The 25,099-nt window shown below is 41.7% G+C and overlaps 1 protein-coding gene across 8 annotated transcripts in view; it reads left to right on the top strand.

Annotated features, from left to right (window-relative positions):
• ZNF827 (zinc finger protein 827) overlaps positions 1 to 25,099 on the top strand; it is a 168,649-nt gene that overhangs the window by 19,492 nt on the left and 124,058 nt on the right. For all 8 annotated transcript variants that reach the window (XM_038558912.1, XM_038558915.1, XM_038558913.1 and 5 more), the window contains exons 2-3: positions 11,166 to 12,209; positions 22,127 to 22,299. In XM_038558912.1, the coding sequence (XP_038414840.1) occupies positions 11,166 to 12,209; positions 22,127 to 22,299 (1,217 nt within the window). The remainder of the gene's footprint in view (positions 1 to 11,165; positions 12,210 to 22,126; positions 22,300 to 25,099) is intronic.

The following is a 25,099-nucleotide window of genomic DNA, read 5'->3' as shown; positions in this document are numbered from 1 at the left end:
GTGCCAGAAGGCAGGCAGGGAAAATAAAAGGAGAGAATGGATAAGAATACATTTGATCACTTGATAGCAGCCATGGCTCAAAGTCTGGTCAGAGTAAAGGTCAAAATTGTTGGCCTAAATTAGTGTTTAAAGTTAACTTTGAGTTAGGGTTGTCCTTGTAATCAGTGTCGTGGATTGGTGTGGTTAATTAAAAAAAAAAAAAAAAAAAGTTCTCTCCCAATTCATTATACCAATATCCTTTTGTGAAAATGTTGGCGGGGGTGGGGGGTGGGGGCGTTGGGAGCTGCTTTCTCTGCAGCTTTTGTTTTGTATGTATTTAAGCACTAAATAAAAAGCAATTCCATCTCCTTTCCATTGGTAAATCTCTTATCCTCAAAGACCCATTTTCTTCCAGTAGAGACATATATTTTTAGTAAATAAAGGACTTACTGTGTGAAATTTTCCTTTGGCAGGCAGAATGATTATGAGCATAATCTGTTTCATTACAAGGTACGTGATGTCAATGCTTGGCAAATGTGCCTGGGAAGAAATGTATCATTTTATGTATAAGCTAAGATTTCAATAAGTAGCCATTTATCTCTCTATAGAGTGCTGTTCGTAGACTATAGAGTGCATTATTATGTTATTAGGGCTTTTTTTTTTGTAGTTAAGTTCTTTTTTGATCTATTAAGAATTTCCTGGTGATTTCAGTAGTTTGGTAATATATCGTTCATCTTATAACAGGTATTGGTAATGTTGGGATGAAAACATTTATACAAGAGGAAATAAAAGTCAAGGAAGCAGATAATCGACTGATTTATCAGCCTTAACAGACAGTTTTTCTGATAACGCCATGGTAGCCATGGTAAATTTACTTCTGATTGCTTGAGGGGACAGATTCTATATGCTTCTTGTAACATGGAGGTGCAGGAAAGGCTGAAGGAACAAGTAATCAATCCGTGGACTAACCAGTAGTGGTTTGGTCTCTAGATTGGCCTTTCGGCTAGTGGATTTGTGCTGTATTTTGAAGTATCCCTTTCTTATTAATTTGCCACAGCATACATGGTGATGAGTATATATATATTTATGTTCTGTTTGGAGATTTTGAAGTAGCTTTAGTCATAGAAGCCTTCTCTTACCTCATGTCTTTCCCAGAATCTTTCATTTGAACGAAATTTGTTTAAAATTTAGAGGTTGGTAAAAATAACTTAATAGTCTGCTCACAGCCCTTGCAGCCTCAGAAGACTTCACAGTGAGCAGCAGCGTGGTCAGTGTTGTGTGGTAATAGCCAGCTTGTATAAAAACTACAGCACTCACAAAGGTTACGGTTTAGAATCCAGAGGTGAGCAAATCCAGAACAAAAAGTCTCAGGCCCTCATCCAGAATTCTGTATATTGGTTTTCAGGGACTGCCCGTAACAAAGTATCACAAACCAGGTGGCTACAGAAATGTATTGTCTCACTGTGCTGGAGGCCAGAAGTCTAAGGTCAAGGTGTCGGCAGAGACACAAGGAAAACACAGGATGGACCTGCTTCAGGCCTCCTTGGTTGTGACAGTGTCACTCCAGCCTTCACTGTGTGTATGTCTGTCTCGTGTCCAAATTTCCCTTTTTATAAGGATGCCAGTCATAAGGGATTAGGGTCCACTCTAATGATGTCATCTTATCTTGATCACCTGCAAAGACCATCTTTCCAAATAAGGTCACAGTCAGACGTACTAGGGGTTGGACTTCAACATCTTTTTACAGGGACACAATTCAATGCGTGACACTAAGTTTTCATCCTTAGTTTGCACACAGTTTTAGTAAGCTGGGTAATTGTTGGAACTATGGCGGACAAAACCCCACAAATTTAGAAGGAAGGGACTTATGTATTTTGAAATTGCATCAAAATAAAACTTAAAATGTTGATTACTTGAAGGTACTGTGGTACTTTTTGATTACCTGAAAAATTACTTTTTTGCGAAGCTACTCATACTTTTAGGTATCCTGAAGATTTGGGTTTGAACCTTGTTTTGCTGCTCATTAAATGTATACATTGGGTAAGTCATTAACTTTTAGAACCTTGGTTTCCTGGTCCGTAAAATGAAGAGAGAGTATGGTCTGCCACATAAAATCATTGTGAAGATCACAGTTGCTGATGAATATTAAAACATCTAATAAAGTAGCCTGTATGGTTTTTAGTGCATTATGCATGATTGTTTATTCAACAAATGTTTGTTGGAAGGCTACTGTGTTCCAGGGCTTGTTCTAGAATTCACTCATTCACTTCATGATGATTATGCCATGATTTAGTAGTAGACGCACTGGCCTTTGGAGTGAGACATCTGAGCTCAAGTCCTGTCTATGTTAATAAATCAGCTATGGGACCACGGGCTAATCACTGGCCCTTTCTAGGCCTTTGCCTAGAGACCAGCCATATGGACTAAATCTCCAAGGCTTTTCCATCTCTAATTCAGACAACAAAATTCAAATTTAGCAAATAGAGTTATAGTCCTTGGTTTCCTACACATCCATGGTACAGTCCGTGGAAGTTACCCTCTGTGATTTAGCTTTTCCTTCTGAAGTGGGGACAGCAATAGGACTCATACTATCTGCTTTCTGGTAGTATTAATAGTTACGATAGCCACCAAAGGGTGGCTATTGAGCTCTTGACACTGTGCTAGATCCTTTCATATATCCTTGCTTCTCTACATAGGGTACATGTTTCTCCAGAACATGTGGGAATTCCAGAGAAATGTGGTACATCTTTGCTGAGAACAGATTTTCTTCAGTGGTTTGTGAGACACACCTCTCTAGCATTTAGTAAGAACAAGCATGGCTATGCTATATAGTAGGATGCAGAATTCACTTGAAATGCTCAGCCAAGAGTCAAACAAATTTGGGGCTTCCTGGAGGGGGCTTCGGCTTTGGTCCCCTGGGGTGGTGGTCTCTTTTCCTGGCCGCAAGGGAGACTGGTGGAAAAGTTTGCAAAACATGCTCTTATCCCCATTTCATGTTTGACTCACATGAGAAAAATAGGATTATCATTTGTAATTTTGAAAATTGTCCTCATTTCCAGTACTGACAAGTGCTGCCTTTCTGATTGTTAAGCGCATTCTTCTGTCTCATTCATACATTTGACAAATAATAACTGAGCACCTGCTCCGTGCTCCATGGCATTCCAAGTGCTGAGCACACAGCGGCAAACAAAACTAAGTCCTCTCTCTCGTGAAGCATTTAGTCTAATAAAGAGTGATGTTTGGGGGGAGACCCGAGGAAGTAAAGGAGTCAGCTGTGTGGCTATTCGGGGGAGATTTCGCTACTTATTTATTATTTATTAGCAAGACAGTGGGGTAGGAGATGAGGTCAGGGGGATATGGATTATGTAGGGCCCTGAGGGCAAGGTAAGGGTTTTAGATTTTATTCTGAGAACATGAGAAGCCATTTTGGGGGCTTTGAGGATGGGGGTCCTGGGGTGTGATATATATTTCTAAAAGCTTACTACGGCTGCTGCTGGCTGAGCATAGTGGGGCAAGCGTCAGAAGTGGGGAGAGCATCTGGAAGGCTCCTGCTGTGCTCTAGGTGAGGGACGGCAGTGCCGCATATCAGGGCAGAATGATAGACATGGTGAAAGTGGTTAGATTCGGGATGTACATGGAAGGTAAAACCAAAAATCTGCAAATGAATTCGATGAGGGGTATGACAGAAAGGGAAGAGTCAAGGCTGGCTGCAGGGTTTTTGTTCAGAGTGATCACAGGGATGGAGGAGTTGCCATTTGTGTTGAGATGGGCAGTTTAATGGAGGATTGGGTAGCCCCTTGGTCACTGGAAGATCTGGCAACTTTATATATGAAGAGACTGGAACCTGCTCAGATACCATTTGCAACTCCCTCTGAAGATAGCAAGTGACGCATTCATTCATGTTGCCTTGGTTTTGCTCGTGGGCATTTGCAACAGTACTTTGAACATACTGCTGTGTGCAAAATGTGCGTCTTGATGCAGGGGGCCTCTCGGGGCTCTCGGCCTGTGGACACTCATCCTCTCCAGACTTCCTCCCATTTCCCCGTGCCCTCGCGGCACCTTTTCCCCAGCTGGACTGGTGACAGGAGTCTGGTTGTCATCTCCACCGTAGCAGTTTTAAATAACTAGTAGCTCTTCTTAACTTTTTGTCCTGGCCAGGCTGACAGCGGTTGGGTACCTGGGCATTGAGATGTTTTGATGACTGTGATCCCTGAGGCTCTGCTCCCCTCCCACGCCGTGTGTTTCACTCACACTGTGGCCTCAGAGCCTTGAACCCCTGAGAGGTCTCTTAGTATTAGGCAGACCTGGCATGGGGATGTGCTGAGGCTTTTGGGCTTCAAGGGACAATTTAAAAATTGGAGGTTAAGATCAGCCTAAATGAGGATGTGTTTTATGCTTAAAATCCTCAAACTGGTTCAGAACAGCCTGATGTGCCACATGCTACACCTTTATTAAACATTACAGAGGTCGTCGTTCTTGTCTTCCAGGGTCTCTTCCCCCTTCTTTCCTCTGTGACCCCCATTAAGCCAATTGTAGAACCACCCTATGGCTTCAGGGATAAATCCAGTGAGCAGAACCTAGCCTCCAGTGGGCTAATCCGAGGGGAAAGACCTTTCTCTAGTGGTAAGTGGATGAGAGTGAAAATCCAGAACCTGTGTAGCCAGGTTTTCAGCCTCCAGGGGAAGGTGACCTGAGAGGATGAGGCTAACCTCTGAGAAGAGATGAGAAGCAGGGAGAGAGAGCCTGATGGTGAGTTTGACACCCTGTCTGAGGCTCTCTCCGGGCCCCTTTCTGTGCTGGGTCTAGGGACTGAGAGCCCTACCTGTTGCTTCGTGGGTCCTGCTTGTCACTACAACTCCAGGGGCCCTAATACCCCTACTCTGGGCAGAGTATGGAGCAGGAATACAAAACTGACTCACTTGTGGTCCTGCCTCAGGCATTTCTAATCGGATAGTCTGATTTCCAAACTAGTGGGTACGGTAAGAAAATTGGTAAGATCTGCCCTTTAACAAATCCATAGATGGTCTCTTTTTTAAATGTGAAGAACTAAGAATATGAAAAATGTTTCATTAGGTTAGTTTATCTAACATATGTCACCTGAATATTAGCTTACTCCGTGACGGGGCTATTTCCCTGTCTCATAGTTTCAGAAGAGCCAGCCCTCCGATATGTGAATTTCCAATGTTGTCTGTTAAAATCATCTTCGTCCCTTTGAGATCCATTTCAAAAAGCCATCTGCACCATTGGAATTAATTTATGTACACACAACTCTTGCTCGGTTGCTCTGTGATGGCACTGATCATCGTGCTTCGAATGCTTGTGCAACCCTCGCTCCCTGGTGATTATAAGCCGTTGGGCAAGAGACTGCTGAATCCTGAGGCTCGCTGTGGCAAAGAACAGCTCCCGGAACATAGCAAATGCTTAGTAAATGTTTGTCGAATCAAGTCCATTATTAGCATTGGTTTTGTTAATAGCTTTTGTATCCGGCTCCTCAAACCACTTTTTTTTACACACCACTTTTGCCTTAGAATGCATGGAAAAGTTGGTTGTACGATTTGAGGTAGGTATGATGGGTATAAGTGATTAATACTGATAAAGATGCGTGACCTTAAAATTCAATATAGACATCTAGCTATAGATGTGTGGTAGCTGGAAAGGAATAAGACTGGCGAGATTTTTAGATGAAAACGAACCAGACAGTTAGCTGGTAAGTACCAGGTGAACACACCTATTATCACAAGAAGGTGTTGACTCTCGGAGGACTGACCAATGAGTTGGCTTCATTCCAGGCAAGTCTGGAATTTAAACCTTGCTCTCTTCAAACCATGCTAGTTCAGAGTTCACGGTGGACCAGCTGGTGGAATGGGTTGTGGGTAGATTTAGAAAACGGGGCTTTGAGATTTCCATCTCCACTCACTTTAACCTCAGCCAAAAGGCCTGAAAACTAATAGGTGTCTCTTTCTCGCATTTTCCCCCCACTTTTCGCTCCCTATCTTTCTGATCAAGGATCTTCTGAGTTGAGTGTCCAATTAAATGCATCTGATTAAAACTGTCAAACCGAAAAGGAAGTGAGTTGGGGGAAAAAAAAAAAAAAACCAAACCTGTAGCAAGAGTTGTGGATAATATCAAGTTACCGATTTTTTGCTTGAGAACTGAATTATAAATAAATGTGTTAGGTAGTGGAATTTTGTTTTGTTTTCCCCAAAGGAGAAATATTCACCACATGGAAACAAAATTTATTCAGCATATTTTCATTCTGTAATTGTACCATTTCTATTCTTAATTCTTTGAGTTTATGATTTAAAGTGAAAAAACACAAAAACAGACTGTTGCGTAAAATTGACAGGAACGAGTGTGAACCTGGCTGTCAGAGACATAGGTTGTTGTAAAATTAGCAATGGAAATAGCTTCCTATTCTGAAGGTTAAAAATAATGTATTTAGAAGGAAGTTATTTACATTGGCCGTTTAGAGGCTTCCCCTGGAGCCTTAGTTAGGAAAGCTGTGAAAGGCACAGTTGCGGCGGGCAGGCCGCGTGTTCGGGCCCCGTGTGAGGCTTGCTCTGCGCTGAGGTGCCCTGATCCTGTGCGGGTGACACGCGGGAAAATGGGGCGGTGTCGCTGCCCAGGGGCTTCTCGAGTTGTGAGAGGGAGTCCAAAGTCAAGCCCAGCTTGTTCTAGAAGTTCGTGGTGTCCAACAAATTAATCCCCTAGATTTCAGGAATGCTTTGTTTTGAGCTTCTCCAGTGAGAGCATCTTTTCTCAGAATGGTGGGCCAAAGGTGCCCGGGGTTCTTGCTCACCCCGCTGAAGGGGGCCCCCCATAACCACACCCGTGTGGCCTGTGAGGACACCTGCTGCTTGCAATCAAATGCGAGGCACAGAGCAGCCCAGCAGGGGGAAGAGACTTAATATTTGCGGGAGAAAATCCTGGTTTGCTGCTGTTTTGTGAACTGAAAGCATATTTGTTTGAGGCTCTGGTGATTGTTCTCCAGCCTCTGCGGGTCTCCACTTCTTCTGCATTCGTTTCTCCAAAAGCTTCCCCGACTTTTCGCGGGACCTCAGGTGATGCCAGAATAATTTCAAAAATGTTTCTTCTCTGGTTTCTGGTCTGGCTCCTCCTAGGCCAAGCATTAAAATTATTTGGTGATTTATTACTTGAATGACCTCAGTTTTAGTAGCAGCATCTTCAGAAAAAAATGATTAATAGAGTATTGAGTTTAAAAACATTCTTTATGAATCCGAGTTTTCTTGTAGTCCAGAAGACAGTGTATCTCAGCGGCGTCTACAAAGACCCAAGTTATTGATGACTGAGAACTACCCAGGTATTTTACAGGATGTAAATTGGTCTGTTTAAGAAATGCTTTGGGGCAGCCCTGGTGGCCCAGCGGTTTAGCACCACTTTCACCCAGGGCGTGATCCTGGAGACCCGGGCATCAGGCTCTCTGCATGGAGCCTGCTTCTCCCTCTGCCTGTATCTCTGCCTCTCTCTCTCTCTCTCTCTCTGTGTCTCTCATGAATAAATAAGTAGAATCTTAAAAAAAAAAAAAAAAGAAAAGAAATGCTTTGTTTGCTTGTTTGGGGCTTCTGTTTTGGCAAGGCTGGGAAAGTTCTCTAAATGTAGATATTAGCTGTTTGTATCATTCAAGAATGTTCGGATCTCCTTACCACTGCTTGATAGGATTAGAACCTGAATTGACAACTTTAGTTTTTGATACACTCGACACCTCAGCACGTTTGGAGGCGGGAATATTCTTGCTCACTGAGGGTGGAAGGGGTAGGAGATTAAGCTTTGCCTTTGGTGCCTTGCCAGTAGATGTGCTGGATTCCTGAGACATGTGAATCAGTTCTTGACCACTGCAACAAAGAAGCTGTAGGGAGGGAATGGGGATATTTGTGTGTGGAAATAATGGATACTGACCTCTTAATGTTGTATCTCAAGATAAGGAGTGAATACTGTCCTTGTCTATGAGACTTGCCTTGCTCATTTCTGTTTCAAGAGAGTGGAAGGATGGATGGATGACTGGGATGGGAGGGGAGCTGCTCCAAGCTCACTAGAAGTTGCCATTCAGAGGGCATTGGGCAGATATTACAGTGGGGCTTTGCAGAGAAGCATTGGCCAGATGTTGTGAGATTTGGGTTCTTGGTTCCAGCATTAGCAGTTGGTAGTTGTGTCTTTGATCACAGCAGGTAGCATCTCAGAGAACTTAATAGTCTCATAAAATGACAAGCCTGGATGTGTGGTTATGATTTCTTCGCAGTTCTCAAAACACTGATTTTATGTACCTTGTTATCTGACACTGATTATCACATTGGTTCTAGACCACTCTTGACTGTCTAGAGCTACTCTAGTATGACAAAAATATAATCTGAAAGTATTTACTTCTGAATCATTTATTTTCCCATGTTCATTTAGTGAGTGTCAATAAAGATTAGAGAAGGAGACTCTTTGAGGAGATATTCAACTGTTCTTATTGTAGTGATTTTTAAATCTTTTACTTTTCTTACTATGTACAGGATAGTTCCCATGTGATTTTTCTGAAGGATGAGGTATTTAAACTGAAATCAGGAAAGGTGGTTTGCCAAAGGAACTTAAAATTAGCCCTATTGTTGAAATTGATGTTGACTGCTTGGTGTTTGGTAAAAAGCATCTCTTCGAGGAGCCATTGGGGAGATGAGTAGTTCAGGGTCCTGCCGGTTTCAGCAAAGATGAAAAATGTTGAAATCGAGTGGGAAGAAGGAAATGTGGCAAATCACAAGGAACCAGACTGTTTTTAACAGAGAAAATTCAATTTTATCTGCTTTTTTTCAGCAAATTCCATTTGATATTTTACATTTTCTTGATAATTTAATAAAGAATCTCAGGAAGGAGTTGCAGAACTTTAGCTTAGTGAAAGAGAATTTGTCATTTGTGACATTTCTTCTCTAAATAGCATGGGAAGATCAATGTATTAGCTGGTAGCTCATGCATTACTAGTTCTAGCTATTTCTATTCAGAAAAGAAACAGCATGTTATATAGCAAAACTTGGCACAATGGGGAGTTTTGGCTCAATCCTTAAACATTCATTGAACTCTGCTGGGGTCTAGGCACTGTGCTGGGCACAGTGTGGGATGTTTGGATGATAAAACTTGATCTCTGCCTTCAAGGAACACCACCACTTACCTTTTAGAAGACAAGCCAATAGTAGACAGGTAATTTAGAGTGATATAAAATCAATATAAACAAAACGCGGGAATGTGGGCCCTGTATTCAAAAGATGCATGGAATCTGGCTGCTTCTGACCACTGGCAGTTGCCTTGAGCTGAGCCAGTCATCCTTCACTAGGGTTCCAGTCTGGTAGCTGGTCTCCCTGCTCCCACCCTCGTGTCTGCAGCCTCTTTTCCACACAGCAGCTGGAACAGTGCTTTGAAAATGTAAGTCACATCATATCAAAGCCCTCTGGTAGTTCCCAATTTCACCAGATGCAAAAGACCTTTCATCAGTTTATGGCGTTGTGCTGGTCTGCAGAGCCTTGCTGCCTCACAACACACAGCCCCCCTTACCCTCCCTCTTCCCTCTCTATCTCTAATGTTGTTTCTCTGACTTCCTCTCCTACTGCTCTGACCCTTACTCATTCCACTCTACCCACATTGGCCTCCTTGCTGTGTCACGAACACACCAGACATGTCCCCACATCAGGGATTTTATAGCAACTCCCTCTGTGTGGAATGCTGTCCCAGAGGTAGCTGCTTGAACAACTGCTTACTTCTTTCAAGTCTTTGCTCGGATGTCACCACCTCAGTGAAGCTCCATTCTGACCATGGTATTAAGATTGCAACTCCCCTCCTACCCATTACCCCTCAAACCTCCTTGTCCTGCTTTACATCTTTTTCCATAGCACTTACCACCCTCTGGCTTACCATATGACTTACTAGTTTTTAAGTATTGTGTGACAAACTATCTACCTTCCCTGAGATGTAAGCTTCAAGAAGGCAGGATCTTGTTTTGTTCACTGTGGTTCAATCTAGAATGATCTAGAACAATGCCTGATACTTCACAGTTATTTGTTGAATAAGTGAATGAATGAATGAATGAATGAGAAGGAGAATTCCAGGGAGAATCACAAGGAAGAAACTTTTGAGGTAGAAAGTTGAAGGATAGACAATCAGGTTTTCTAGGGAAAGAAAGACATTCCTGATAGAAGGAATATCTTGAGCAAAGGTAGAAAAATGGCAGAGCTCATGGGTACTCTTGGAATGGCAGGGAGTCCTAAGTGAGCAGTGCTTAGGGGGCAGTCAGAGAGGTAGTGGTGGGTAGATAAATTAATGGATGGAAAATAATAAAGGGGACTCTTAGTGGAGTAAAGGGACACGTTCCTAATCATTGCCTGTGACAAGATGGTGGGCATGCTGGTAACTGGAATCCAGGGCTCTCAAAGAAGTAGCATCCATAACATGGGAGATGTTGTCACTTGAAGGAATCAGTAATGTGAATAGTATTTGCTGATGAGGTCTGATTTTTTGTATAGAACCTGTTTGCAAATCAATCACATGCTTCTTATGATTTAAGCTTCCTAACAACTGGGTGAAGTTGTAATATGTAATAGCAGGTATTACTTACATTTTTGGATGAACTTTTCAAAAAAATCAGTTGCATCTTCTGTCTAACCAGCTAACCTGACTTGCCTGAGGTTATGGAATCAGAAATTGGGGAAGTAGCTTCCCACTGTCATGTGCCTCACAGACAACATTTTCCCACCCTGCCGGGCCGCCTCTCCAATTCTGATGCAACACTAAAGATATCATGCTGTTTTGTTTTTGTTTTTGTTTTTTACAAAGGAGCAAGCTTCTTTCCATTTCCCCCACCACTGGGAATAGCAGGCTCTTTCTTCATGCAGTTACTTTTTGACCAGATCCATTCCGACCCCTGCCACTTTTCCATTTCAACTTGTCTGGAATAATTATAGAAAGATGAATATGTTTCACTGGTGGGTGTGTTTTTACCTTTGCCTGTTTAGTATTTTGCCTTCTTCCAGGCTTATGCCAAGGCCGTCTGACTCAGCACCTGACATTCTAGTAAGGTGGTTGCTGTCTTTCTTGTGGTTCTTAGGGGAAGGGGAAGAGGAAGCATGTCAACCAGTCCATATGAATGTCTTCAGACTTGCTTGTTGCTCACTGGGGAGTAAACGTGATCTTCTTCATTCCCCCAGATGTTAGTAGGCTGGAGGAGGCGGAGGGAGAACTCAGTGAAGGAGAGCACTGGTATGGAAACTCTTCAGAGACTCCGTCAGAAGCGTCCTATGGAGAAGTCCAGGAGAACTATAAGTTGTCTCTGGAGGACCGGATCCAGGAGCAGTCCACTTCCCCCGACACCTCCTTGGGAAGTGCAACTCCCAGCAGTCACACGTTGGAGCTGGTGGGACTTGACGGTGAGGTCCTGCGAGACTCACTGCAGTGTCAAGACCACCTCTCCCCTGGCGTGTCTTCTTTGTGTGAAGATGACCCCCCAGGCTCCACCAAGCCCTTGAGCAGCAACCTGCGGCGGCTGCTGGAAGCCGGCTCCCTCAAACTCGAGGCCACAGCCACGGCCAATGGCAGAGTGGAGTCCCCGGTAAACGTGGGTTCGAATCTCTCCTTTTCCCCACCATCCCACCATGCCCAGCAGCTCAGTGTTCTTGCCAGGAAGTTGGCTGAGAAGCAGGAACAGAATGACCAATACACTCCAAGTAACCGTTTTATATGGAATCAAGGTAAGTGGTTGTCAAACTCAACCACCACCTGCAGCTTGTCCCCGGACTCCGCCATCTTAAAATTGAAAGCTGCAGCCAATGCTGTTCTGCAGGACAAATCCCTCACCAGGACTGAGGAGACCATGCGATTTGAGTCCTTTCCCTCCCCTTTTAGCTCCCAGTCTGCCAGTTCCACCTTGGCAGCCTTATCCAAGAAAGTCAGTGAGAGAAGCTTGACTCCCGGGCAGGAACACCCGCCTCCGGCCAGCCCCTTCCTCTCCCTGGCTTCCATGACCTCCTCGGCCGCCCTTCTGAAAGAGGTAGCAGCCAGGGCTGCTGGGAGCCTTCTGGCTGAGAAGTCGTCCCTGGTGCCTGAGGACCCTCTACCGCCGCCGCCTTCGGAGAAGAAGCAAGAGAAAGTGACCCCACCGCCTCCACCGCCGCCACCACCGCCACCGCCACAGTCCTTGGAATTATTGTTACTCCCGGTTCCTAAGGGAAGGGTTTCTAAGCCCTCCAATTCAGGTATGGAATCTTTTATTTCAGTCATCCTGTAAGATTTTTTTTTTTTTTTTTTTTTTTTTTTACTGTAAATTGCAAATGTCTTATTCATCGCTCTATTCGGTTGGGCTCCCCATCTGATCTGTGGCAGGAATAAAAAAGCAGGAGCACCAGAAAATACTCTAAGTAAGCAGTGTCGTGGGCTTTCATGTGTGGGTTACACAAAGACTTCACAAATAGCTTCATTTTTGAAAGGTAATGAATAATCTTGGAGACGTACAGGACTCCTCCCTTTCATATAAATGATCTTTTTTTTTTTTTCTTACCAAGTGCAGGCTAGGTCCATACAAGACATATTTAATGGGAGAAGATCAAAGCATCTTTGTCATGGAGTGCATGGCATCACTGAACATAGGGGGATAGAAAAACCCTGCTGCTTTTGAAACAGTGGACAAGGGGAGAGCCCACCCTCCTGCTGCCTCCCATCACAAATGGACTTTTGTATACAGTAACTACTCTGCCCTAATTTATCACACTATACACTTTTATGTTAGCATTTTTATTATTTTTTTGTGTGTGTGGAATTTAAGCCTTTCCCACTTACCCTGTTCTTCTGTAATTTCTTGTCACATAAGAACTCTAAAGAATATTGTCATTCAGACATAATCAAAGCATTTCCTGCAAATGCTTTTTCTTTTTTTTTTTAATTCAAATCCAATCAGATCCTGAAGGAATGTGCATGTGGAAAATTTGAATCATAAGTTTTTCTTGTGAGAGCAGTCTTTCCAAAGGAGAAGTTGCTTGTCTTATGGAGCCTTGACATTCACAAGTTACTCATCTGAGGGAGAAATTTAGTCACTTGAGTTCTCATGGTGGAAGCATCACTTCTTGTACTGGTTTGTTTTTAAATTGTGTGTATGATAAATTCATGGTACTGGGATGGAGGTACGGAGCTTCAGATGTCTCCCAAGGATATCCTGTCAGATTGGAACAGGATGTAGGCCATGTGTGTCCTCATTGGTATAAACACTGCCATTGTGTCTATCTAGCCAACTTTTGAATATTTGCAGCCACATTGATGAAGAGTGCTTAGAATGGCAAATAATTGAACGATCGCAGCTCACATCAGTTTGACACACTTATGACAAATTTCCATTTAAATTGCTGAGTGGTCTATATGCACTAAACCTAATTATTTTAAAACTTGTGTAAACAGCAGAGTAGAACTAGGAAAATGGATATCTGGAACTTTTATGACTCTAAGTGATCCAAACCATTCACTCCAGAGTTTCTGAAGTGTCCATAAAATCCCGAAACGTTTATCAATTCTGAGTTTCATGTCTCCTCACTTCTTACCTGCCATCTGGTGAAATAAAGAGAGAAATGGCTAAAATTAGGAAACCAGGAGAAGAGCAAAGGGAGCTAGGTAATTCTGCATTTACCTGCTCCTCATTTATAGAAATCACCCCTCATTTATAGAAATTTCATTTAGGGGTAGCAGAAGAAAGAGAAGTATGACTGTATGTAACATGAAGTTTGATAAATAGTCTGTGTCTCGTTATTGAATAAGTGTAATTTATGGTGTTTACACTATAAATTCAACTGGACATTGGTTACTTGGAAAAGCTTATACAAAATTAATAAGTGTTAGTCGACTGAAGACTCAGGAAAGAGGTAACTGATAAAACTGTGGCTCCTGAAGGCAAATCGCAGCAGCTTTATCACCGTGAATTGTCTTGGGTGTAGGGAACAATAGCGATGAAGTATAATTTTTTTTTTTCTTTCAAGTGCTTAGATGCATGTAAAGATGTAAAAGAGGTCATGAACTTCCAGTGCACAGTAGACTTTCTGCCTGTTTCGTTATAGGATATACACCCAAGGGAAAAGATACGTTCCCTTTATGGTTTAAATGCACTTAATTCATGCCACCGTCTCAACGAGCTTCTCAGCAGAATTTTACAGAGACCTACGAACGAACAATCACTTTTTCTTTCCTTTTTCCTGAATTTCTTCTGTTGCCAAAACACTTAATATCTTAGGGGCGCCTGGGTGGCTCAGCTTTTGAGCGTCTGCCTTTGGCTCAGGTCGTGATCCCAGGATCTGGGATCGAGTCCCACATTGGATTCCTTGCAGGGAGCCTGCTTCTCCCTCTGCCTGTGTCTCTGCCTCTCCCCCCCACCCCCGTCTCTTATGAATAAATAAATAAAATCTTAAAAAAAAACAAAAAAAAACCCCACTTAATATTTTAATCAATGAATGTTCAAAATGATTAAATTGAAATGGGAGACAAAGGAACTTCTTGGATTGCGTCTCTGCAACCGCCTGCTGGCTGACTGGCACCCGTGGCCCCCTGTTCTCCCCGTGCCTCTGTACACAATCCAAGAGTTGGTGAAGCAGCTCCCTTGATGAGTAATTGTGGTTTAAAAAAAAAAAAAATCACTCATTTTGTAGAACTCACACAAGAGGGAAGATCGCTGTGAGGATAAACACAAGGGCTCTTGAAATGGACCATCGGAATATGTTCCGTGTGTCCGTGTGGACATATCCTAAATTCAAGTTTGGTTTCTTACCGCATGGGATGTAAATAGTAGAAAGGGTGGCTCTGTGCCCTTCTCACTTAAAGTGAACATCATCACTTCACAGCATGCTAACTAGATTATGGGTTAAGGAGGAGTTGATGGACTATTTAATTCTGTTATTTATCTTCATATGGTGGAGAGATGATTTGGTTGCTCTTACAGATTTTTTAATCTGAGGAGTGGAAGGAAAGGTGGATCTTCTCCATCTGGCCCCCTCCTCCCCTTTCTACACACTATACTCTTGGTTTCAGGGAAATCCAGGGCTAGATTCAGATGTAATTTGGCTTTACTGAGAAAGCATCATGAGAATGTCATGAGAGCTGTCACCCATGTTTCTAAACATTTCTCGTCATTATTTTTTTTTTCCCTTTACCTTAGAAATAAATCTTCCTTTAACTCAAAACAGATATGTAGGCTGCTTCTGGCAGTAGAGTTAGGGTGTCTGTTGCCTAATAATTTAAACAAACAAGTGATAACCCAACCAAAAATCCTTAAAAATAACTATACACCATCCTTATGTCCAGCAGGTCTTAGCTGTTTCCCAAAATGTTGCAAAAAGGGCATATAAAGTTGATTCTGGAGTTACAAAGAGATATGTGCTAGAAAAGCCAATCTGTATTGAGTAATTTAGACACCAGCATTTCTTTGACCTCCTTTAGGTCAAGGGAAGTCCAAACCATGGGGGAAAAAAAAGTGTCTTTTAGGTCTGACCTTATTCCTCTTTTTTGAACAGGATTCAGTTGTTGCCAGGTCATGGTGTATTTAATTCCTTTAAAGAGTCCACCACTCTGTAGCCTTTCCCCCCTGCAAGAGAGACGTGACACTTGAGGAGGAGGTTTCTTTCATGTGACCCTGCGCCCCAGCACATGCTGCACTTGCTCTGAAAGGGATATCTTGCTATAAAGATAAATGTCACACATTGACTCAATTCTCTTTGAAGCTACTGTTTGTTGCCTCTCAGAATAAAATAAATGGTTTTTATTTTAAAGACAAACTTTCTTGTAAACGGCCACCAAGATTCCTAGGATGCCAGGCTCCTAGTTAAGAGAAATAACAAGGAGAGTTTCAGAAGGAACGTCTGCGAAACATCTTTATTTTACTAAATTTAGGTATGCTTAGAAGCATGTTGGTCCGAAAGATGAATGGATAAAGAAGATGTGGTTTATGTATACAATGGAATATTACTCAGCTATTAGAAATGACAAATACCCACCATTTGCTTCAACGTGGATGGAACTGGAGGGTATTATGCTGAGTGAAGTAAGTCAGTCGGAGAAGGACAAACATTATATGTTCTCATTCATTTGGGGAATATAAATAATAGTGAAAGGGAATATAAGGGAAGGGAGAAGAAATGTGTGGGAAATATCAGAAAGGGAGACAGAACGTAAAGACTGCTAACTCTGGGAAACGAACTAGGGGTGGTAGAAAGGGGAGGAGGGCGGGGGGTGGGAGTGAATGGGTGACGGGCACTGGGGGTTATTCTGTATGCTAGTAAATTGAACACCAATAAAAAATAAATTAAAAAAAAAAAAGAAAAAAAAAAAAAAAGAAGCATGTTGGTCTCATGCAACCGAAGGCTCAGAATATTTCCTGGGTCAATAGATAGATGTTTTCTGGGTACTGTTTTCTTTCATATTTACGTGATGCTATTAAAATTTATTGCAAAGCCATAGAAAGTCCAGAAAGTGAGGCAACCTCTTCCTCTACTCCCATTAGGTCCACGGTTATTATCACTGTAATCTGGGAATGATCACAAGACAGGAACTTGTTTAGAAAATTCACTTTTTAATCAAGATTCAGAACTAGCTGTCACTGACCTCAATTATATTTCCCCAGCCATTTAAACTTAGACTGCCTCTCATCTAGATCTCCAGATATCTACAACCTCTTAGTTTTATTGAATACTTCCCAGTCGTTAAAATATGCATTAGTAACATCAGCGTCAATAATGACAGATAAACCCAGTGATATCCGTTGCTAACATAGGTTTTACACCCTGAAATAGCATTTGAGAGACATGCCCATGAAATTCTATTAAAAGATATAAATTCCGTGTGTATTGTTAGAAAGGAGAATGGTTCCTCCTACGCTGATGTGCCCTGGTGGGTTGGTGGGCCTGGAGTGGAGTTGGGGATGATTTGATGTACAGCCAGGGTCACCAGGCGACTTGAACTCCTTCGATGTGTATAGTAAGACAGTCGGGTGTATATGCAGATACCACCTGCAAACTGCCTGCAAATTAGCTCAATTTTCTGCAAATTGGCACATGGGATCTAACAAGAGAAAGTTTGATTTCAAGGCCTATAAAACAGTTATGTTGGTTTGAAAACTCCTACCTTGAGTTAAAGCAAGTAAGTTAATGAGAGCCTCCTGATTTTTTTTCCCTCAATGATATGTGTTGTTGCTGCTTTGTGGATTTATATATAGACATCAAACCAGAAGTGAAGATATTGGCTCCAATCCCAACCTGCCACTAACTAGCAGAGGGATTTTAAGCCTACACTTCAGTTCAGCTTCCTCATCTATAAACTGAGCTAGTTGGGAATTAGCTCCAAGATTCCTTCCTGTACTAAGGTTCCTTGCTCTTCCTTTCTTATTCTTGAACTCCTGTCCATCAACTCAAGACAAATGTTTGTTTTTTCCCCTAGTTTTCTAATTAACTATCTTGCTTCTTAAAATTCACCATCAAACCTCCCACAAGTTTGTCTCAGCCTTGGGCAGATCTTGTCCATGGTAAATAGTTTAAACACTTACCATTGTACCTTATTATTGGTGTAGTCATACTGTATGCATTTTAAATATCAGCTGCTCCTAATTCATTTTAGAAATAGGTGAGATGTAAGCACATAAACATCTCTCCACACCCATTCATTTGAGACATGTATTGGCGTGCTATGTGAAAAGTATGCACTCTTGGGCTGACAGCCGCTTCCACTGGGACTTGCTGGCAGCTTCCTGTACCTTTTTCTTCCATTTCCAGCACTCATTTCACTTTCTGATACTCTCTTGACCCAGCCCTTTCCAATTACTCTCATTACAGTCCAACACACATTTATTGAATTGTACATCATACCCAGTACTGTTTGGTGCTGGAGATACACAGGTAAAGACCTCTAGCCTTGCCCCAGCCTATTCCTCCTCTGCCCCTTCCTCCCCTTCTGTCTTTCCACCTCTCTCTTTTCCCTGCTGAGCTGAATTTGCCCATCAGAGTTCTGCCTAGGCTGAGCTGGACCCTACCTGCATAGCACAGTGGACTCCTGCCCCTTTATTTTCTCTGGGCTCCTGTGAAAAATCACCATTTGGGGCTAGGCCCCTAGCTATGTATTTTATGTGATGTCAGTTGTTTAAATTTACATCTGCTCTCCTGGTGAGTTTTCCTGCTTTGGAAGGTATGACTAGAGCCTATCATTACTATTATTATTGCAACAGCTACTACCAGTAGCTTCCATTTACTGTGTGACAGGCATTTTGCACACATTTATTATCTCCCTTACTCCAGTAATACTATTGTCTGTAAGGAGAATGTGTTTTCTCCAAAGAAGCAAAGTAGCAACTATTGATGCCCCTGGGTCTGTTAGCATTTGGGGGGATTTCGTTTTGTTTGTGGTGATATTAGCCAGCTAGTGATATATTTGGGGGAAATTGTTTATCAGACAGTTGTAAACCGGGTAAAATAATGAATGTTTCAATCCTATTGCCTTATGAATGTGTGGTTAGTCTGAGGAAGTGGTCATATTTCCTTAGGCTCTAAATTTGAGTGAAATTTACAGCTGTCAGTTCCTTGAAAATAGTTTAGCATACGAACTAGAACACATTCTTACTTCCTCCCTTCTCCAAAGTAGTTATCAACATCATATAGATGGGGAGGGCATCCTACTGAAATATCAAAAAATGTTTAATAAATAAAAATGCAAATGTTAACCAGGGGAGATTAATGGCCAACTTTGAAAATCGATCATTGTATTATGGTTATTTTTATCACTTGGCTTCTGTCTTCTTCCTTTCCTGCCATGATCAGTTAAAAATTTCAAACAGTTCTAATAATGTAGTGCTTTGGCACATATCTTGCCATTAGTTTCTTATCGTTATGAGTATTCTAATTTTTTTTCCCATTCAATCCAAGGACACCCTAATTTGTACATGATTCGTGTGTCTTTTGGTATTAATTAAAACTAAGGAAGCATAGCTCCAAAATAAAATAGATTTATATGAAATGCTAATGTGCAGGATTTAATGTGGTGTGCTCTGTAATACACCCTAGGGGGCCCTGGGTGGGGGGGGATCAGAAAAAGTAAGGAAGGTATTGGTCACATTAAACAAAACAAGGTATCCAGGGGACACTGGCCATGTTCCTTTTGTCTTTGTCCAAATGCCTTTTTATTGCCTTCCTGTGATGTGCCATGAAACCATAGGTCAGTGGAGGACATCTCCATTTTCCTCTCCTGTTCCAGACAGTTCTATAAAATGAGGCAGTTTGCGGGTTAGATATGGGAAAAATGAAGATCAGTGGCAGCCTGTTTGCATGTATCTTTCTTACTATTTTGATGTTCTCACAATCCCAAATAGACATCATTATCATTTTTCCCCCCTCTGGTTTAGAACAGTAATCTCACCTAGAGGCCTGGTTCAGCCTTTTCTCTCAAATCTATTGTTCAATGTGTAGTCTCTGTGATCAAGATACCAGAGTGGAAGAAATGACAATGAAGGATAGAAAATGAGAGCCCAAATTAGGGATAGGACGCCAGGTCAGCAGAGGCAATCAACAAAAGCAGTAGGAAAGCTAAAGTCAGGTTAATTAAAAAAAAAAAAAAAAAATGTCATGTTGATAGGCCTCTACAAAGCGTGCTTGTCCTAGAGTGAAAGAGAACCTTCAATCCCACCCCATCCCCCAATTAGAAAAGGAAATGCTTGTGATGGAAGCATCACAAGTAGAGTTTCCAGACTTGAAGGTATATTTTTGGCAGATTCTTTTTCAGGTTGCTTGGTTAAGGTAACCAAGATTGCTTATTATATTCGTGATAGTAAAACAGAATTTTTGGAATACTCTGACTGTATTCCAGAACCTTTCTGGTTCCATCTATGATAAGTGGTCCTTTGCATATAGAGACTCAGTTGATGCCATGAATAAATAATAAGATGATTTTAAAGTTTATACATGAGACTGTATCCTTTTAAAATTATAAAGATAATATGTGCATTAAAAATTTCAGTGTACGTAGAAGAATGTAAAATAAAAACAAGTTTCCCTTTCTGACCCCTTCCTTTTAACCCACAGTTCTTCAAAGGTAACTGCTTAATAGTTTCTTGGGTATGCTTCCAGACCATTTTCCTACAAATAAAAAGATATCATTTTTTGTTTCATTTATTCATCTCATTCTTTCTACTCCTTATCCTTTTTTGCTCAAGCATTTAAAAGCAAATCCCAGATCTCGTATCCATTTGCCTGTAAGTGTTACCATATATATTATCTCCACCAGAGAAGAACTTAAAAAAATAATAATAACACGGTAACTATTATCACATCTAAGGGGATCGACGTTTGTTTCATGATTTTATAGAACACCTGGGCTACAATCAGTATTCCCTCAGTATCTCGGAAGTGTCTTTTCATAATTGCTTTGTTCAAGTTAGGATCAAAATCAGTTTCACACCTTCTATTTGTTTGATATGTCTCCATAACTGTGTCCCTTTCCCAAGCGCTGTTTCCTTGAAGAGACTGTCATCTGTCCTGTAGAATTGCCCACATTCTGGATTTGGCTGATTTCTGGCCCCTGGGCATGTGGGTTTAATGTGTCGTTGCTATTTTAATCATATTTCTGGTAGCCTTCTAGTTATATAGAGGCTTGATTAAACTTTGTGTAGGAATATTTCATAGGTGGCTTATCAGAAGGCCTGCAATGTCTGTCCCCTTTTTAGGAATGTTAAGCTTAATGAGTGGCTGTAGGTATTGTCAGCTTGATTAATCCTTTATAAAGTTTTCTCTCAACCTTTCACCTCAATGTATTAGCAACAATTGATTCTCGTTTTTTAGAAAACAAAAACAGAATCCACCTAGACGTACAGGCTCAATCTTCTTGCTTTATCCACTAACTGTAATATCTTGGGCAGGTTTCTCTGTCAGCATCTCTAAATCTAGTTCATTTTAAAAAACAGCTTCATCGGGATCCCTGGGTGGCGCAGCGGTTTGGCGCCTGCCTTTGGCCCAGGGTGCGATCCTGGAGACCCGGGATCGAATCCCACGTCGGGCTTCCGGTGCATGGAGCCTGCTTCTCCCTCTGCCTATGTCTCTGCCTCTCTCTCTCTCTCTCTGTGTGACTATCATAAATAAAAAAAAAAAAAAAAAAAAAAAAACAGCTTCATCTATTTTATTTTATGAGTGTATTATGACTTAGTTAATCAGTTTGGAAATATTTCTGATCCCTCATGATTAAGAAAGGAAAGTCTGAGTCTTCAACTCTACTTGTTTTTATTTACTATATCCCCAAATTGCAGAAACTACTGTGTTCCTGGGAATATAAATTGATAGACCAGAGGTGTAGCAACACAGTGTCACAACACAGACCCTTTGCTGTGGGGATGGAGGAGGTGAGAGTTATCTTAGCTTTCTTTGGAGGAAGTAGTTGGTTTGTTTGCTTTCCTGAAAAAAATGGAAGCATTTGTGACTGCCTTTTTGTAGCTCTTTCCCAAGTGGGTGGTAGGGCCCAGTGCAGAAGAAAGCAGTGGATCTTATTAGTGACAACCAGAGGACAAAAAAAAGTAGGTGAAAAACCCTAGCCTTAAGATCCCCTGATGGCCAAACTGGCAGTAGCATTTGCTCAAGATATAACTAAACAAGTCAACAGTAGGATCCTAAAATTTGTCTCCATTGGAGTGGTTTATGATGGCTGTTTGGTTTTCAGTGTGGTGCAATGCGTCATTCCCTGTCCCCTTTGATTTGTCTTTATTTCTTGCTGTTTTCTAAATTTAGGAATTCAGAAATGGCCTCAGGTTTGGAGGTTTCCTTCAGGAAACAAAGCCCCTGACATCAAGCTTTTCTGAGCTGAACTAGGACAAGTCAGGCAAAGCCCCTTTGCAGACACTTTCCTAAGTGTGGGATGGCCTTCAAAGGTGACACTGTCACACAGCAGCCTGGTCAGATTTTGAAAAATGGAACCCACATGGAAGTAATGAGATGAACATGGGTTTCTACTTGAAGAAAAGCTTTAATAAAACTCCCTCATGGATAAAGTCTTGGAATTGCCCAGGAAAAATACCAAATCATTTTTAGTGTTCTTTATATAGTAATGCATGTGAGTGAATGCTGGATGCAGTGTCCCTTTTTGTTTTCCTCAATTTTTCTTTCTTTCTCCCTCTTCCAAGCCTCTGAAGAGGAAAGCGGAAAGCCTTTCCAGTGTCCAATATGTGGTTTGGTTATAAAAAGGAAGAGTTACTGGAAGCGGCACATGGTGATTCACACAGGTTTAAAAAGTCATCAGTGTCCGCTCTGTCCATTCCGGTGTGCTCGCAAGGACAATCTCAAATCCCACATGAAGGTAAGCCAACTGCGGACGGGCCTTACAGAGAGGCAGGCACAGCCCAAGCTCTTGCACATGGCCTGGTGCTGGCGGCTTCTAGACAGGAGAGGGGCCGTGGTGGAGCCTACGGAATGAAGCGCTCATTGATTCCGAGGTCGCGTGCAGCACCAATGAAGTGTGTTGAGGAGGGTCTCCTTTGTGATGCTATTCCTGTCCTTTTACAACCAAGAACTTAAAGGCAAAGACTTTAACAGACATATATGGAGTCCTCCTTTCTGACTGGGGAGCAGCAGCCTACCTTGACCTTGCATGGCATTGCATGTCTGGGGCGCTAGGAGGAAGACTTAGGGAAGAGCAAGGAGCAGGAAAGACCAGTACAGGATGGACTGCTACACCCCTACCCCAGAGAGGGACTGCCCTCTTCTGCTGTTGTTTTGTTCTCCAGCTTACAAACCCACAGGAACACCCAGAGGCTCCTTAGAGGAGGAGTGAGGACCTTGAAAGACACTGGGCTCTAACTTTCGCCTTGTGTGGGACTTGGGGGACTATTTCTGACAAGACAGGGCCCTCCTGAGGCTGTCCCTGTTTGTGCTGTCCTAATTCCCAGGATCACACTTATCAAACATCTAAGGACATTGTTTTCAATGTCTTATTAAAAACAACTGCATTTCACTCTTAAGTGAGATGGAGAAAACTTAGTCATCTTGAAATCTTTCTGGAGACCCCACTACTAACAAAGATTTTCTCTGAAACTCAAGGAAGAAAATCACTAGATAAAACAGCATGGGCTCTTGAATTTGACAGACTTGCATTTAAATCTTATTGTGCAACTTACTAGCTAAGTGGCCTTGAGCAAATGAACTTTAGGCTCTCAATTTTCTCATCTGTTCAACGAGAACGATAATGTTTATCTCAAAGAGTTATCATTAGTATTTAAGGAGATAATGTTAGCCAAGTATCTGACATCGAAATGTTCAGTAGTGGTTATTTAATTTTGATAACTGTCTTTGAACACCTTGATTTTCCCACCGATATTTTCAATATAGTTTGGCTGTCGACATTGTTTATAACGTTTTTACTTCCCTGCCATAAGAAGCATAGTGTATTTACGTAATTGAGATATTTGCTTTTATACAAAACCCTGGAGCCTAATAATCTGTCTGAATAGATCAGGGATTGTTGTGAATTGTAGCTCGAAAAATGTGTGTTCAGACAGCACCTCTCCTGATTTTAGGAGATAGCTTAGAAAATTAAAAAGAAAAATTAAATCCATGATGTAATTTGTATTCTATCATTTGCCTTTTTCTCCCGGGAGTAGCTTGCCTTTCATCTTCAGAATCCATTGAACCAGGAGTTCTGGTTGGTTGGATTTTACTGAGCCTACTTGGTTTTTCCATTTCCCCTCCTCATTCTCTGTCACCTCTTCCCAAAGCAAAATCTCGTATTTTACACCTGCAAAGTGGATTTCATTAGCAGGATGAGCCTTCAAAAGGAATGCCTTTAAAACTAAAATTTGTTTTCGTTACTGTGTCTTACACTGTGTTTAGAAATCAGGTCTGGCAAATTTAAAGCTTCAGTGAGCAGAAAACTTGCATCTAGCCTGACACCTTGTAAGCTTGGTTTCAGCTCAGGGTCACATAAAACAACCTATTTATAAACCCACAGAAAAAAAGATGGGTTTTCAATAGCAGGAACTACTGACCCTGAAACCATAGGGAGATGAGTTGGGTGCCTTGATGATGCAGACGGTCGGCCATGACAGTGTCACAGATGAGAGCGGCCAGGGCTTTGCGGGTCGCAGGGTCTCAGAATGCTTTCAGAACAAATCAATAACCAGTACAATAAAGCAGTTGTGTGAAATTACTACTTTATTCAAACTCATGGTGTCCTAACCTGTTGAGCTACGACTCAAGCTTTTGATAAGGGAAGTGTGAGAAGGGCTCATGCAAGTTTAATTTTATCAAATGGTGTAGTCTTTCTTTCCTCTCTTCTCCACCTCCCGAATGGGCCTTTTTCTTCCTTTAATTAAAGAGTTCATGCTTTTGTTTTGATTTGACATACTCAAATTTTGAGAAATTTTGTCAACAGTCTATATAAGAGTCTATATAAGAGTCTATATAAGAGTATAATGAGCAGTGGTCTTGTCAATAGATGTCAACAGTCTATATAAGAGTCTATATAAGAGTCTATATAAGAGTATAATGGCAGTGGTCTTGTCAATAGATGTCTTCTGCTGCATTCACCAGTGACTAAAACTATGAATAGGTCTTCTAAAACAAAGTCAGCTTATGAAGTGGGGGCAGTGTCGCCTATAGATTAAGATCTCATGCTGCGTGTGGTCAGAAAGACCTCAGTTAGAATCTCAGTTGCACGACTTTTAGTAGTGGTGAGACTTTGGGCTAATCATTTAACCTCTCCCAGCCTTCTTTCCACTCATGGAGATAATCATCCGATCTATCGCCTGGAGTCCAGAGTCGTTATAAGGGTTAAATGAGATAATGGACGGGAAGCAACTGAATACAGTGGCTGCATGGGGCACACTCGGTTAACGTAGCTAACCTGGCCACTGTTACCCAAGAGTTCTCTGAGTTAGCCTTTACATGCGAAAATCAAGTAATGATGTGGGATTAGAAAATTACTCTAAATTTTATTGCTGCCTTTTTCTTTTTGTGATCCATCTTTAATGGTGAGAATTTTTTAAAAACTGGTAGATGCCAAGAATCTAAAATTGACCCTCAATCCCATCACACAGAGAGAACCATTGTTACTATTCTAACGTATATCCTTGCACATTGATGATATAGACCCATTGAAGACG

This window comes from Canis lupus, chromosome 15 (genome assembly GCF_011100685.1).
Source record: "Canis lupus familiaris isolate Mischka breed German Shepherd chromosome 15, alternate assembly UU_Cfam_GSD_1.0, whole genome shotgun sequence".
Taxonomy (NCBI): domain Eukaryota; kingdom Metazoa; phylum Chordata; class Mammalia; order Carnivora; family Canidae; genus Canis; species Canis lupus.
The sequence above is the reverse complement of the archived record's forward strand: the minus strand, read 5'-3'. Positions and strand labels throughout refer to the sequence as shown.